At 37.7% G+C, this 17,328-nt stretch overlaps 1 protein-coding gene across 1 annotated transcript in view; it reads left to right on the top strand.

The window, feature by feature from the left end:
• si:dkey-192l18.9 (F-box/LRR-repeat protein 7) overlaps positions 1–16,778 on the top strand; it is a 49,401-nt gene extending 32,623 nt beyond the window's left edge. Inside the window, exons 3-4 of the mRNA XM_056450342.1 lie at positions 9,787–10,353; positions 14,224–16,778. Coding sequence (XP_056306317.1) covers positions 9,787–10,353; positions 14,224–14,960 — 1,304 coding nt within the window. The 3' untranslated portion in view covers positions 14,961–16,778. The remainder of the gene's footprint in view (positions 1–9,786; positions 10,354–14,223) is intronic.
• The last annotated feature ends 550 nt before the right edge of the window (positions 16,779–17,328 follow it).

Below are 17,328 nucleotides of genomic sequence, written 5' to 3'. Positions count from 1 at the left end.
ATTTTTCAAACTATCCTCGCGAGACCTCCTCCATGACCGGACCCCAGGATTGACAGATGTAAACAAATCCTCCAGGAGTGGATTCACTGAGTTGAGTAAAGTCACTGGGTTGTTGCCAAGTGTTAGTTAGACACAAAAAGTCAAGGCTGCGCTCAGTGAGGACGTCCTGGATAAGATGTCACTTGCTCGTAAGTGAGCGAAGTTAACTTTAATATTGTCTAGGCACAGTTCAGCAGTTGGAGGATTAACATTTGTTCAGAACAATAATAACAGCTTTATGTCTGTTATCATAAGTAAGGAATTTCTGTTGTGCACTGCTCATTGCTCAATGAATATGTATAATCAGAATGTCCTTCTATAATAAGCACTGGGTCAAAGTGTAGATCAAGCACATCTGAAAGACTTGACAGGTTTTTCACTGCAGCTTGAAGCTTGGGAAAATAAGTTTGAAGGTGCCAAAAGTAGCCCGTTCCCTCTTCTTCATCATGAGCGTTTCTTAATAATGAGCGCTGACTTGTTCTGTTCCCTGCTCTGTCATTCAGTCCTGTGTTTCCTCACAGCATGTGCAGGTGATGGCTTTCACAGAGAGTGTGTGTTTAGTGCTGTTTGTAGAGGCAGGAATCACTGTTATTACTGCTCAGATTTAGGGTAGGGGGTTGTTATAAACCCCAACCGTAGCTATTGAACTACAGCCTATCCTGCCCACATTGTGATTCTGTGATGAATGATGAAGAAACTAGAACTATAGTTTTTCTTTTAGAGAATAATAAAATGTCTGGGTGGCTCAGTGGTTAGCACTGTGGCCTCACAGCAAGAAGGTCTCTGGTTTGAGTCCCGGCTGGGTCAGTTGGCATTTCTGTGTGGAGTTTGCATGTTCTCCCCGTGTTGGCGTGAGTTTCCTCCGGGTGCTCCGGTTTCCCACACAGTCTAAACACATGCGCTATAGGGGAACTGATGAACTAAATTGGCCGTAATGTACGAGTGTGTGTGAATGAGTGTGTATTGGTGTTTCCCAGTACTGGGTTGAGGCTTGGCATACGCTGTGTAAAACATATGCTATAACAGTTGGCGGTTCATTCCGCTGTGGCGACCCCTGATGACTAAGGGACTAAGCCGAGGGAAATTGAATGAATAATTAGCGCTGTAAGACAAAAGTAAATGCGCACAGCGTTTAGTGATTAGCTAATGACAGATCACATCTTCTGAACTCTTCAGCGAGTCCTGTTTTGTCCATCACTGGGGAATAACTTCAGCTGAAAGACTTGACTGTGGTTTCCCGCTTGAAATGCACAAGCTCTGCTTTCATACGCTCGGTCCGAGCTGAAGAGCAGATGTTTCACCTGTTTCTGCTATATCTGCCCATTCCTGCTCCAGATGCAGACTGCAGGCGGTTCACGACAAGGTCAGACCGCTGGAAGAGATAGCCGGCTAATTATACACTCAGAAACTGATTGGAAAAAATGCATTATTAACCCTTTAATTCTTTAAAAAATATTTCCCAAGCAGGGTGGCATGGAGGCTCAATGGTTAGCACTGTGGCCTCACAGCAAGAAGGTCACTGTTTGAGTCCCGGCTGGGCCAGTTTGCATTTCTGTGTGGAGTTTGCATGTTCTCCCAGTATTGGTGTGGGTTTCCTCCAGGTGCTCGAGTTCCCCCACAAGTCAAAACACACGCGCTATAGGGGAATTGGCTAAGCTAAATTGGCCATAGTGTGTGTGTGTGTGGGTGTGTGTGAGTGTGTGTGTGTGTTTTTGAGTGAATGTGTGTGTATGGGTGTTTGCCAGTACTGGGTTGTAGCTGAAAGGGCATCCGCTGTGTAAAGCATATGCTGGAATAGTTGGCGGTTCATTCCACTGTAGCGACCCCTGATAAATGAGCGACTTAAGACGAAGGAAAATTAATTAATGAATATTATTATTATTATTATTATTAATATTAATATTATTATTAATATAATTAATTATAATTAAAATAATTGTATGCATTTGCAAATACATGTAGTTAAATTTGCTCTTTAAATGACAGCTATATTGGTTAATAACCTTTAACTCCATGCATTTGATTTAAATTGTAAATCGTTTATCGAAAAAAAGCCCTTTTAGTGTTTAACTTAAAGTGCAATTTAAAGGCTTAATTAGGTTAATTAGGCAGGTTAGGATAATTAAGCAAGTCATTGTATAACAGTGGTTTGTTCTGGAGACAATGGGGGAAAATGACCTTAAAATAGTTTCATTTAAAACTATCAAGTTCTTAATAAAAAATTAAGAGCCGCCTTTATTAAACAAATTAGACTTTCTCCAGAAGAACAAATATTAGAGGAAATACTGTGAGAAATTCCTGAATCTGTTCAACATCATATGGGTAATATTTGAAACTGAGGAACCATAATTTCACAGAATTGCTAATAATTTTGACGTCAGCTGCATTCAAATATTGTGCAAGCTTCTGAAAGTTCTAAGCGGCTCACTTCTTCCTGTAATGCTTTGCCTCTGAGAACCGCCAGCTAAATATAAAACTCTTTTCCAGGCCTGAGAGATGTTTTGTCTGATTTATGTTGGCTCGTCCTCCGTGTTTCGTCTAGCGAGTGTGTATTTGTTTTGGTGCACAGTTTAGTCTAGGTTTCACAATTGGAATTAAACAGATAGTCGAGCTTTGAATCCGACTCCAAACCCAACACAACATGAGTCCGCCACGAGTCAAGCTGATCCCAGTTTCTGGATCAAACGGCGGAGAGAATGAAAGGGAAAACCGCGACTCAATTGAAATTCGTTTGAAAAGGGGAAGTTAATTAAGTCGGTCTGCTTTGCTTTACATGGAACATTTCCTTGATCGCTGACACATGTAATTATAGTGCATTGGCAATCAACAGTTCTTTAGAAACGCTAAGAAAAACTGCATTTATTAGTTCCAGTGCATCTTTTTTGGGTTAACGTCATCAGTATCTTCTCTCTTTCTGCTGCTCCCTACTATATAGTGTTGAAAATAGGGCTGGAAGATACTGGTAAATTATGTGATATGCGATATTTCTCAAGTATAACATTTCCCTTCAAAACTGAAGGTGCTATTTTTATTAGCTATGTATTAAATTATTTATTTATTAATTTAATGATGTTAAAATAAACTGGTCAAATATATATTTTCAGATTAATTAATTCTAATTCAGACAAAAAAAAAAAAAAAACTGTAAAGATGCAAACATTTAAGGCTCTATTTCAATGATCTATGCGCAAAGTCTAAAGCTCGTGGCGCAAATGCATTAGAGTCCGAATCCACTTTTGCTATTTTAAGGACAGAAATATGCTCTGCGCTCTGGCACATGGTCTAACAGGGTTGTGCTTATTCTCTTAATGAGTTCTGGGTGTGTTTTGAGCATAACGTGCATTAAACCAATCAGAGTCTCGTCTCTCATTCCATTTAAGAGTCCTTTTGCGTCACGTCATGGCGCATTTGCTGTTTCAAGTCGGACTTTATGAGTGTAAAAACTGAACGCTTCACTAGTGAGAAAACAGTTAAACAGAGCATCTGCAGCGCGAGGATAAAGAACGAGCCTCCTCCATTCAGCCTCTTTACTTTCTCTTTACTTTACTTTTACTCTTTACTCCTTTACTTTGGTGGAGTACAGAAACAGTGGAAACTCACTTCACTGAACACATCCATTAGCCCACATATTTAATTTCCTTTGTTAAGCACAAATATTTATGTCAAAACAATTTCTAAATTCAGCTCTAATGTTCAGCAAAGGAATAAATGAACAATAATAATGAAGTAAGGTCAAAACACTGAGTTATATCCAAACACACGTCCTGTTCTTATGCCCATATGGTGATGCAGACGTCTCCAAAACCCCACAGCTGGACAGATCTAAACTCGTTTTTGCTAAAGCACATATACGCTGCAGCCAATAGCAGGACAGAAATTATTGGAGAGGCAGGGCTAGGGATAGTAAGGCCCCATCTGATTAGTCAAATTTAGATAATAATCAATGCAAAATAAATGTATATATGCCATCTTTTATTTGTTGTTGTAAATCCTTTTTCATTTTATTAATAATTAAGTAATTATATTTAAATTAAATTATTTAAAAATACAATTATTTTATTATCATTTTTCAATTGCGTTTACATTTTTACTTAATTACAGTTGCCTAAACATTAAAATATTTTTAATTATCTGAACGAAAGCTGCATAAAAATAATATTAAAATTTATATTTATATTAATATATATATTTATATTAATATATATATATATATATATATATATATATATATAGATATTAATATATATATATATATATATATATATATATATATATATATATATATATATATATATATATGTATATATATATATATATATATATTTAAATAAAAGTACTATAAGTTTAAAAAAAATACTACAAGTTCTAAAAGTTAAACGAACAAATAAATAAAAAATATTTGAAAATATGTATAATTTAAATAAAGCTGAAAAAAATCTAAATTATAGCAACTATTGTCATAATTTACTATTTATTTTCATGTTTGTTCATGATTTTTAAAAGGTCAATTAATTATAAATTATTTTATTTGATTATTTTTATTTGTTTTAGTATGTAACTTGTCATTACTCTTCAGTTTTTCCTTTTTATTGACACTATTGTTGTTATTGCTGGCACTATTATTAATACTATTACTTAACAACCTGTACATTGGTTATTACATGTATATCTTCGCGCACTGCTATATGCTGATTGTCTACAGCATGTTTTTCTGTGTTTGAAAATACAAAATAAAATAAAAATTTGATGGGAAAAAAGGTCAATTAATAGGTTTTGAATACAAATATTGTCTGATGTCATTTAAAAGAGTATTGTATTAAAATATGATTTGCAGGAAAGAAACTCTCATATAAATCCTTTCCCTTTCAGACTCTCACGAGTGAACAATATCATATCTTCAAAACAATAATCAACTTCTTAATTTAATACCCCATTCATCTCAGAGTTTGTTGTATAAACAAATATACATTCATTACCTGTTTTACATTTACAGATTCAGTATGGGCTTTAGCACAACAGGTTGTCATATTATATAACTTTAATGTTCAAGAAGTCCGTCATATATAAACATACTGTTATATAAGGATAAATATGGGCTGTTTCTGTGACAGCTCAACCAACGGCATTAGAGAAAGCGGTTCATTATGTTCATCCAGTCTGAATAAACGGAGGTCAGTTCATTGCCTAAACAAAGGACACGTCCATAAACACTGGATATTAGCCAAACGCTGCTCCATTATTTATGGAGAGACTGAATAAACACAAGGACGCTCATCATCATGGTTTTTTTGGTGCAGGAATCTGAAGTATGAAGGCCAGTGTTGCTTCGCTTGGAAGGCTTTATTTCTATATATCGTGGCTTGAATCTTGAATCTCTGAAATCTTTCTTTATGAATAATTTCCTTATTTGAATGTATTTTGCTATCAAAATTAAAGAAGGAGGGAGAGAGCGAGAAAGAGATTATCTTCATATTTTTATTTATCTGAATTTATTTTATTATTATCATTTATTTATTTGTTTTATTATTATTATTATTATTTATTTTAATTATTTAATTTCTTTATTATTATTTTTTTGATGTCTTAAATACTTTTATCTCTTTTATTATAAATTTTGTTTACTTATATGTTTTTATATATAACATATATGTACCTGTTTACTTAATTATTTTACAGATCTATTCTTGTTTTCTTTTTTATGTATTGTATAATTTATAACAAGATTTTTTAATGTATTGCCATATCAGCTTCTCTGACTATTTCATGGGAAAACTAGATTAAATTTACAACCGTGCAATCCATTTTGTAGGATAATCCATTTCATGATGATCCAAACATTTAAAGGCATTCCCCCATCAGCGGTGGGCCAAATAAAAGGTCACTTGGGCCTAGACAGTGACACTGAAAGCTGACCGGACTAAATGGAGAGTTTATTGCACACGAGGCTGTTTTCAGATCAGTGTTTTTCTGACTGTAAGTGTCTCTGTATGGTTTTTCTCCAGACAGTGAGACTCATACCGTGATTTACAGTGTGTAAACAGACAGACGGGCCGCTTCTGCTGGTCTTCATGTGAGAATGAATGATGCGCTCGGCAGATTTGTGTCTTACTGTCTCCTTTTAACGTCTGTGTGTGTGCGTGTGTGTGTTTGTAAGTGCAGTAAGTCAAGGGGATGTGAATTCCAGACCTGACCTGAGAACAGTTTGACTCTCAGACAGATCATGATGACACACACACACACACAGACACACGTATATAGAGTCACAGATAAACAGACAGCTTTAGATTACGCAACTAGATCGTTAAAATAGAGCCCATAGACTGAAACACATACACACAGACACACACTCAAACTAATTTGCACACACACTTTCATTATTTTAAGGGTATCAATGTATGAAAGTAGATTAAGAGAGTTTTTTTCTTTAAAAGAAGCAAAATAATCTGCCAAAGAGTAAAAGCAAAATAATATTAATGAAAAGTAAAACAGGATTCTTGCTTTTATTACTGAAAACAACACAATATTTCTTGCTTGTCTAGAACACGCTTCTTGATTCAAGACTGTGCAGCTATTTGGACTTAAGGTAAGAAAAGCATTTGTTGCAGTGCAGGCTGAGATCTTTGCATAATATTCATATATTAACGCAAGGCCTGTTTTGATTGTGCTACACTAAATATAAATATTTGATGTCACGGTGGCCTCACAGCAAGAAGGTCGCTGGTTTGAGCCTCGGCTGGGTCAGATGGCATTTCTGTGTGGAGTTTGCATGTTCTCCCCGTGTTGGTGTGGGTTTCCTCCGGGTGCTCCAGGTTCCCCTACAGTTCAAACACATGCGCTATAGGGGAACTGATCAACTAAATTGGCCATAGTGTATGTGTGTGAATGAGTGTGTTTGGATGTTTTCCAGTGATAGGTTGCAACTGGAAGGGCATCCGCTGTGTAAAACATATGCTGGATAAGTTGGTGGTTCATTCCACTGTGGCGACCCCTGATTATTAAAGGGATTAAGCCGAAAAGAAAATGAATGAATGAATAACACATGGTCTGTTGTGATTGTGCGATACTAAATATAAATATCACTGAACATAACGCTGACAGAGCGAGTAAACACATCTGACTGAAGGGGGTCTGAATTTCTCCTCCTGTGACCTTCAGCACAGGCTTTTCTGAGCGGCTCACAGATTCAATCAGATTCAGGAGGAAAACAGCATGAAGGATTGAGGATTGAGGATTCAGGCGCTGGGGGAATTCAGCAGATTTGCATGCTTTTCCTCAGTTCTGGGTGGTCCATTCATGCTGAGCTACCCTAAAGATGTGTAGCGTGCAGGACTCTTCCAGGCTATTGGTTCTGCTTTCCACTGCACTTTAATCGCTCATCATCTTTTTTTAATGTTTGTTTTACTCTACTGTTTGTTTGCCTATTATGCAAAAATCCCTTTTATAAGGGGTTTAAACACAGGCAACAGTGTGTGAATATCTCCAGCCTGTAATGGTGAACATGAATTAATTGTGTTTGTTATAATCAGACCTGATGAATGAAACACTTTGATTGACGTTCTCCCTTTGTATGTGTCATCAGAGGGGGAAAGCCCCGCCCATCTCTCACTCATTAGCATAAACAGCAGCCCTGAGTGAGAAGCAGCTGTCTGTCCATTAGCCATTAGAGTGTTTGAGCTGCTGAAGATAATGTCAGCATAGACTAAGAGGATTATAGATGTGGAGTTTTAGATGAACAGGAGCGACATAGACTGACAGAAGCATGAAGCACACACTAACACTGAAGCACACTGTTTTACATCTGTCGTTATGCTGATGCACAGGAATTTGTAGCTCCGCCCTCTCTTGAACAGAGCACAATCTCATTTAAATTTAAAGCGACAGTCACCAAAACACCACAATTAGGTTCAATGCCTGAAAGGGTCAGGTTCAGAGAGTTAGAGAAGATTATATGTGTGCTATTTTCAGCTGAAACTTCACTACACAATCTACAGAAAGCAAAGACACATTTTACATGGGGCATAAGAGGTCTCCTTTAATAGATATTTCTATTAAAGCTGCTATTTCTGCTGAATCCCCCATCCCTCCTGTAATCGTGCTCTATTAATAAATGTCTGGATACTCTGTGTTCCTCTACTGTAAATGTTAGTGTAAGCAGACTGTGACTGATGCCTGATCTGATGCACCTGTTGTTAAAACTCTACATGTGGTTAAAGAAGCCAAACTCATACATCAGAAAAAGCTGCACGTACTGTACTTTTGGCTGTGCGGTGCGTATTACTGTAAATTGTTCTTGCATTGCTTCATCTGTAATGAAAAATACACACTGAAGACTGTTAATGTAGCGTTGGTGAATGCAATATTGCATGCAAAACGTGGCTTGCAGAGGGAAATTCTCTCTATGGTTATCCATCATGAGTTCTTCGCTTAAGAAAATTTTAGCATTGCACATAAACCTCAGTTCCTCAGCAGGACCGTCCTGAAGCTTAGCAAAGAGCTATTAATCAAGATTTTAGGGAAGGGAATGCATGAATCCTCAGGACAGGCTTTGGAAATGTTTTACACTCATTCGCTTATGCTTTGCGCTCATTTTTGTGGAGGAGGCTTGACAAAAGACGTGAAATACAGAGGAAGGGAAGACCAGAGCTTATTATAAACTGTTTTTCCCCTTAATATTTCGTCTCATTATCTTTCATTTTATGACAGGCTTATGAACCGCTTTCCTGAAGGGAAATCCACACAGTAAAACCCTTCATCCTCGCCATGACCTTCGCAGAAAAGATTGTAGTTAAAGTCAAAGACAAGTCATCGGTTGCGTAATCTACACTTAACTGTTTGTGTTTTCAGGTTTTACAATATTTATTTATGGGCTGAAGGCTAAATTAAATTTACAAGAGTGATTTGTTATGCATAGTAAGCATATTTAATGCTGGCATAGTGTCAAATGTCATATTAATGCCATATATAAATGCCCGAATGTGGGTAATATAATGATCTAGCTCAACAGATATACTATATTTATGTAAAATGAAACAACATGCTTAAATTGAGCTGTGATTGTTAAAATAGAATAGAATTATGATCAGACTAAATTGGAGTATATTGAAGTTTTGATATTGGATTGATTTGGTTCTATAAAACAATGGTCTCAGTGCACTCTGACTTCCTGTACTGACAAATAGCAAGCTATAAAGCAAACACATCATTTCAGCATCGACATCGCAACGTGTGAACATGCAATGGTCACATCACAGGACGTGCAAAGTGGAGTCAGGATTATAGTCGAGCAGGTACAACAGTCATTTCAGTTTAACCATAATAAAGTGAACGCTTATCAGTTCCTTGTGTTTTTAAAGCCAGTGCAAATATTTTAAGCGAGTTTAAACACCCGCTTCGGATGTTATCACTCGATTGAATGGGCGTTATCAGTGGATATCAGCTGCTTTATTAGGCCTACTGTATTTCAATACTGGTCATTATGGTGGTACTTGGAGAGACTATTTTTTTTTCTGAGGTGGTACTTGGTGAAAAAAGTTTGAGAACCACTGCACTAGCCTAAACGCCATCTGCTGATTAAAACTAAGCTCAGAATTGATTCCAGAGAGAATTAAACCTTCATAAAGCTAAGAATTCATCCATCAAATCACAATAAAATAATGTATCATCCCAGCCCTAGACTTGACTCTCTGTTAAATATCATTGAAATAAATTAGATTTCGTCTCTCTCTCTCTCTCTCTTTTCCCTTTCAGATTCAGACCTGAGCATGAGAACTCCCAGTCCGGCCCTCATCCTGAACCCAAACCCTCCTCAAACCGTCCCCAACGGCCGTGAATCCTCCCTGGGGGAAACAGTGGCATTAATTCACCCTCCTCCATCCACTCGCTCAAAGTCTACAAAGCCCCCTCACACTTCCTTAATCGACGTCCTTCCGGATACTATTTTACTCCATGTGTTTTCATACCTGTCCACTCCTCACCTGTGCTGCTGCGCTCGAGTTTGCCGCCGCTGGTATAACCTATCCTGGGACCCGCGTCTCTGGAGCACCATTCGTCTAAACGGAGAACTGCTAAATGCTGATCGGGCCCTAAAAGTGCTCACTCATCGGTTGTGTCAGGATACTCCAAACGTGTGTCTGACCCTGGAGACGGTGGTGGCCAGCGGCTGCAGGAGACTCTCCGATCGTGGGCTAAGAGTGATCGCCCGCTGCTGTCCAGAGCTGAGGTGTTTGGAGGTTTCAGGCTGCTATAATGTGTCCAATGACGCAGTGTTTGATGTCGTCTCCAAGTGTCCCAATCTGGAACATTTAGACGTATCAGGTAATATGACCAATGTGAACATTTATTAATTAGGTTGAGGCACTGGACTCCATACATGTGGACCAGTGAATCGTCATGTCATAATAGTCTTAGGCTGAACAAGACTGGAATAATAAGTAAAATTGTTTTTGTGAGTTGCAATAACTAATTTGCAACTACTAGCAATTTTTAAAACTATATATTTATGTTATGATCATACTAAAATACACAGGTAATCAATATTTTTGTCTGAGCTGTCAAAGTGCAAATATTTAGACTTTAAAACACCAAAAATGACTGAAAACCTCAGCAGATATGCAACTGCAATGAATATTAGGTGACATTTGCAATACTACACTATGCATTGTTATTGATTTATACTATGGTGCTGTTAAATGCATGATTCTGATTGGCTGATGAACGTACTAACATGTGCTGTTATTTTCAGATAAACAGACAGCTAAAGTAGTTCCGGCAGGTTTTGAGCTCATTAAAGCTCCATATCACTATGCTGAATGATTATTTCACAGCTACAACAGTCAAAATAAACATCGAAACACAACAGAAGACTTCACATCATGGCCTTCTCGGGTGTGCATTATTTTCTAATAATTCAATAGGTCGCCTTCAATTATTCTTTACATTGTTTTAGAGTTTAAAGCATCAAAAGTCCAAGTATTGCACTCCAGGTGGTCAGTAAACGTGTATTTGCATGATGGCACATACATTATGGTCAATGAGGAAAACACATTACGTCTTGATTATTTTCGGGAGCTCCTGTGATGGATTAGCTGTCATTATGCATCAAAATACGATGTTCGGTTGTGGATTTATTCAGGGAGTAATTCACAATGCTGAAGTTTTCCTGGGAAGGCTGGGAAAAACATTACGGGATCTAGGAATCGCCGCCAGTCACTTTTAAAAAGATGGACTGCTAACCTCAAGCGCAGTGCAAGAGTCCGTCTGCTGAGTTCATTGCACAATCACACACTGTACAGTTATTCATCATGCACAGGGCACAGCGTGTATTCTGCCATCCACAAGTAATACAGCCTTTGTTGCAAAAGTATCTTGTGGTTACAATCACTTTTAAAAGCAGGTAGTATAACTGTAAAGGGAGCAAAAACAGATACTGCCTGGGTTTTGTTCCATGTGAGGTTTGCAGATTTTATTTCTTTTGGTCCTTTTTATTTTCTCTGGCCTTTATTCGCTATTTTATCCATTTGAAAACCTTATGTCGAGTCCAAATTGTCAGGTCATTTACTTTGACTCTTTCCTGCTTCCCACGATTTGATTTTCTGTTTGAAAGTGGATCAAAACAGCTGGAATTATTATGAAATGTGCACATTTAATGATGTCTTGGGTCTTGGTAATGGTTTAAATACAAGAAAGGTGGTTATAAGAGTAAATAAGTGCCTTTACTACTGAGTCCAAGCCGGGACATCACAATCATCGCTTTTTTCTTACAGTAGTATAGCACATTGTATTTATTTATTGATTAATTGGCAGCCTTGCTCTGGGAATCTGATTTGGATTTAGAAATAGTGGCATGTGATGTCAGGTTTAGCCAGATATTTAAAGTTTGACATGATAAACTGTACCTTTCTCATCATAGAATATAATATAATTATTATTGTTAGTGTACAGGTACTGTGAAATTAAGTGCAAACCACAGATTAACAAGTATTATGTGGAAACATTGCAAAAATTGCAAAAATTGCAAGGTAATAAATAGGAAAATTGACCTACAGTAAAAAATAGCTGTAAGTCAGCAGTTTACTGTATTTCATGATTCATGATTATAAATGCCTCTGTTTATTTCTGCTTTATAATTGCATTACGGGATGTTAATCTTTCTTCCAACAACTTTTAACCATGAAAAGAAAAATGGAAAAAGTGACTTTTACAAACATGTTGAATAGTTTAAAGTGCTATATTGTCTGGGTTATATATTACGATTCTCTACATATATTATTTTTCAGTGTTCAACGCTAAGGATTATTTCCAATGACCCAATCGGGCCAGTGGTTCAGATATTTACTTGCCCTGCCAAAATTTTCACTGGCGAAAGCAAAAATAATATTTTAAATATTGTGTCAAAGGCCAAACACAATTGTATACATACATTTTTTATTCAGCATAACTTTTCTTGACAATTTAACAACTGACAATTTAACAATTTGCAAAAATAAATAAATAAATAATAATATTTAATAACAGATGAAGCGAGACTGCAGTCAGATCATGAAGCAGATCAATACTGATCTTTCGTTCCAGGTGTCAGTGCAGAAATGAACAATAGGCCTAATACAGAATATTGGAAGTTTAAAATATGGACAAATGATCAGATGGTAATTTCTGACAATGTTCCTAACAGATAAACAGCTCTCAGTAATGTTTCAGCAGGCTTTCACTTCCGTATTCGACATGAAACCACATTTACCAGTAGGAATGACATCCCGCCATACTCATAATTCTCTCTTCATATAGCTGCAATTGCTGGATTCACAAATGCCAAATGAACCGCGCTAACTGGGCAAACGAGACTGGTTCTGAAACAAATGTCTAGGTGTGAAAGCATCCTGTTTGCACACAATTGACAAACAGTTGCAGCCAAATTAAACTTTAGTGACAAGGCAGCACTGGGCTAATTGGGCCAGTAACCATCCTGTATACTGTCCTGAGCATCCCACTTGCTGGCCCCAAGCCATCGGGCAGTCCTTACTGTTGAGTCCTGTGTATTATACATTATATTATTCAAACTACTAAAATGTCAATAAATGTCATTTTGTTAAACTGTAGAGTTGAATTTTCAACATCAAAAGCGGACAGAGCAGAGATCCCATAATGCAATTCACCACCGCTAATAAACAGAAAACACACACAATACAGAATCTGTTCATGAACAGGTATGTTTTACAGTGTAACATGGTCCTGAACATGGCCATCAATACAATTTCTTTCATCCTCTGTATAATTGAAAGAAGAGTTGCATATATATATATATATATATATATATATATATATATATATATATATATATATATATATATATATATAATAAAATCCACAAAAGCATTGCTTCCAGTATTGCACATGCCATTGTTAATTAGTGTTTTACATCTTAAGAATCATTCAGAACTGTAATGCACATACACAGTTAGTGGAAGGCATTGATTTTTCTCAATTGTAACCAACAAAGGCTCATTGTGGATACGTACCCTTGTCTACACTTTTGGAGACTGCGAAATATGTACCCAGAGGTACGTCCGGCTCCATTTCATCTGTAAAATGAATGCTATGGGGCGGTATGGAGCTGCCAACAGCTTCTGTTCATATTCCCGCTACCAGCTGAGCCCTTACCTCTGTGTCGACTGCTTTTCCGGTGTTACCAGTTTCCCTAGTAGCTCGCCACATACACTGATGGACTTAGGAATGGGATGTGGATAGGAGTGAACAGCGATGGCCAGGTTAGAGTGAAGAACGGTTCAAGAAACCAGGTAAAACTAAATAAATAAATGTATTAATATATAAATAAACAAACAACAAGCTGAAAACGTGGTGAAATCACACGACCCCAAAAGCTTTTCTTTTTCTAGATTGCTTTTGAAAACACTATCGGTTGGGTTTAGGGACAGGGGTGGGTCAGCAAGCTGGCCTGGTCGACTGAAGTGTATATTGCGCCCTCTGGTGGATTTATGCGAGAAGAGGATTTGCCTGGAGAAATTTAAATCATCAAAAAGCATACACAGCGCCCTCTGGTGGATTTGCAAAAACTGTGAGCAGACGGTTAGGTATTTTGCGGTCCCCAGAAATGTAGACCTGGGCACGTATCTGCAATGAGCCTGGGTTGATTTTACCATTGCTAAAATCTTATCTTGTTTCATTTAGGCTGTCCTAAAGTGACGTGTATCAGCCTGACGGAGGAGGAATCTGTCCAACACACACCTCTACACGGACAACAGATCGGTCTACGATATCTCAACATGACGGATTGCGTTTCACTCGAAGACAAAGGCTTGAAGACCATTGCATTTCACTGTCCGCGTCTCACACATTTATACTTGCGGCGCTGCATCCGACTAACAGACGAATCCCTGCGCCAGCTAGCACTGCATTGCACAGCTTTACGCGAGCTCAGCCTTAGTGACTGCCATCTAGTGGGAGACTTTGGTTTACGTGAAGTCGCTCGTCTGGAGGGCCGTCTACGCTATTTAAGTGTAGCACATTGTATGCGGATAACAGATGTTGGACTGCGTTATGTAGCACGCTACTGTCCGCGGCTACGCTATCTGAATGCACGGGGATGTGAAGGACTGACGGATCAGGGTTTGAGTTATTTAGCTCGAAACTGCCCTCGATTGCGGTCCATTGACGCGGGACGCTGCCCGCTGGTGTCCGACGCTGGACTGGAAGTGTTAGCAAGCTGTTGTAAAACGCTCCGAAGGCTGAGTTTGAGGGGATGCGAGAGTTTGACGGGACGAGGATTGATGGCACTAGCAGAAGGATGTCCTGAACTGCAATTATTAAATGTACAAGAGTGTGACGTGCCACCTGAAGCACTTCGACTAGTCAGACAACACTGCAGACGCTGTGTGATTGAACACACCATTCCTGCTTTCTACTGAGGGGACGCCAGGGGTATAGACCTCTGAAAAACAGATGTGTATATTTTATGCATTCCTATATACGACTGCCTGAAAAGATGCAACATGTCAGATATGTCTCAAAACTAAGCATAGGCCGGTATAAGATTCTGACGGTATTATAACCGTGGATAAAAATATCATAGTTTCATGGAATAGGGTATAGCCGAGCTAGTGTTTTTCCTATACTGATAAACTTCCGGTGACCTGTTATTATATATACCGGAATATATATTATATATTCCATTTTATACGATTCCTTTTACAGCATTGATGTTGTAATGTAATTAAAATACATTCAGTTAAATAAACTTTGGCATTCATGTAGTTGTTCAAGCATAAAACAAGACAAAAAGCCGTTTACTCGCACGCGCTCGTCAGAATCGGCAGGCTAGCGCAGAAGCTCCATTGAATACACTGGGGTAAAATAAATGCTCATATTATAAAGACATGGTGGGGGAAATGTAATTTAATGCAGTGCTTCTTGTACAATCTGAGACCCACTTTATATCAGATATCACTCAGCCAGTTGAGACCGCTGATTTTTAAAGAAAACAGACCTTAAATGCGCCGATTTTTGCATTGGCATACAGTTGACCGGAAGCGCTTAACCCAGGTTACTAGCAAATTCAAAGTCCTATTAGCATGCTTCAGCATACACCCTATTGTGATTACTGCTCTAAAATATCTTCTTTTTAAATGTCTGGGTAAAAATGGCTACAAATAATTAATTCGTCATGGATTGATTAATTATTATTCATAAATAATTCATAAATAAACCTCTGCCTACGACGACCCCATTGTCCATAGCTATGTTTCACAGTAGACATCATACAGAGTCAATGAAGCATCATCACTTCCCCAAATGTACTGATAATTAACAAGACGACAGCGCCAAATACTGGCCTGGTATATGTAATACAGGTTTACTCATTTACGCAGATATGTGTAAACATGGAGAGTTTTGAAAACGTCATGAATATCAGAAGGTTTTTTAAAACAAATGGGAAAAACTTCTGTTATCATGTAAACATAGCATCAGACCTCCCTGACATACTGTAGTAAGTTGACTAGCTGTCTACAATTACTACTACTGCAGGGGGCAAGTTTAGCGACATCTTTCTGTAGTTTAACTCTAACACACTGGCCCCAAATTTCCCAGATCCCAAGAGCATTGATTAGCCTTTTCAGATGAGTTTAATTTGGGTTGGAGCTAATCTGTGAAGGATGTAATTTTCTGCTTAACTCTTGCTCTTCAGGTCAATACAATGTCCAGTTTCTTGAGGTTTTGAGACACATCGCTGCACAATGTTGCTTCTTGCAGAGCTGTACCATGTTCTTGCTAATTAAAGAACTATGTGATGTATATTATCACCTGTACATTGTCACTGTACATTGCTGGCGTTTTTCTTTGTGTCTGAGCTGTGTTCGTTTAGATTGATTCACATTTTGCTTAAGAGCCGGTTGTCCATCGGTCAGTTTCATGGTTAAACGTTTTAGTAATATTGTGATTGTGTTTTCCCACAGGTTTAAAGCAAGAGGTGACATATATATATTTGTTTAAATATATGAAATTGTCCTAGTTTCCTTCAGAAAGCCAAAATTGAATTCAAGAGACCAGCCTGGTTCATTAAAACTAGTAAAATATGGGCATTTGCACTTTAAAGGGCATTAATGACAATCACAGAATGACGTCTCCGAGATCTAAAAGTCTTTTATTGGATATCCCAGATCAATGATTTATGATTAAGTATTTTTTATTACGTGAAAGCAATATCTTGCTGCTAAATACATTAAATAAAGGGCTACTTATTTAAAATGAAATGTTTCCTTTCATTTGTTGTATCTGAGAGCATAAACAAGGTATACTGCTCAGACAGACAAAAAAGGAAAGCATCTTTGATCAATGTACATATTTTAGATCATATTGACATTTTGAAAACACTCATGATGGTTTTGTCGATGTGATTATTGAATGATCACAGTGCAATATCTATGCTGAAACAATATATTCTCAGACTCTAGAATACACAAGACGTGTCACTCGTATAGTTTTGAATGGGGAAAAGTGTAACGGTCAATATGGCGAATAAAGCCCCGCCTACTAGTACAGAAGCCAATCATCGATCACTATAGACTGACAGAGAAGCTCCAATCAGCTTCTGCTTTCATGACAATTTGGGGGTCACAAACACACAGGAATCTCAGTGAATACTTGCTTCACAGACAAGAGAAATATATCCACATACAGCTTGACATCTGGGCTTTTAAATGAACCAAGTGCACCTGAAAACAAACGTTTTTTGGTTTTGTAATCTGTTTGAAACTAACGTGAGGTACAGTCCGTCCT

Source organism: Danio aesculapii, chromosome 24, assembly GCF_903798145.1.
Source record: "Danio aesculapii chromosome 24, fDanAes4.1, whole genome shotgun sequence".
Classification (NCBI taxonomy): Eukaryota; Metazoa; Chordata; class Actinopteri; order Cypriniformes; family Danionidae; genus Danio; species Danio aesculapii.
The sequence above is the reverse complement of the archived record's forward strand: the minus strand, read 5'-3'. Positions and strand labels throughout refer to the sequence as shown.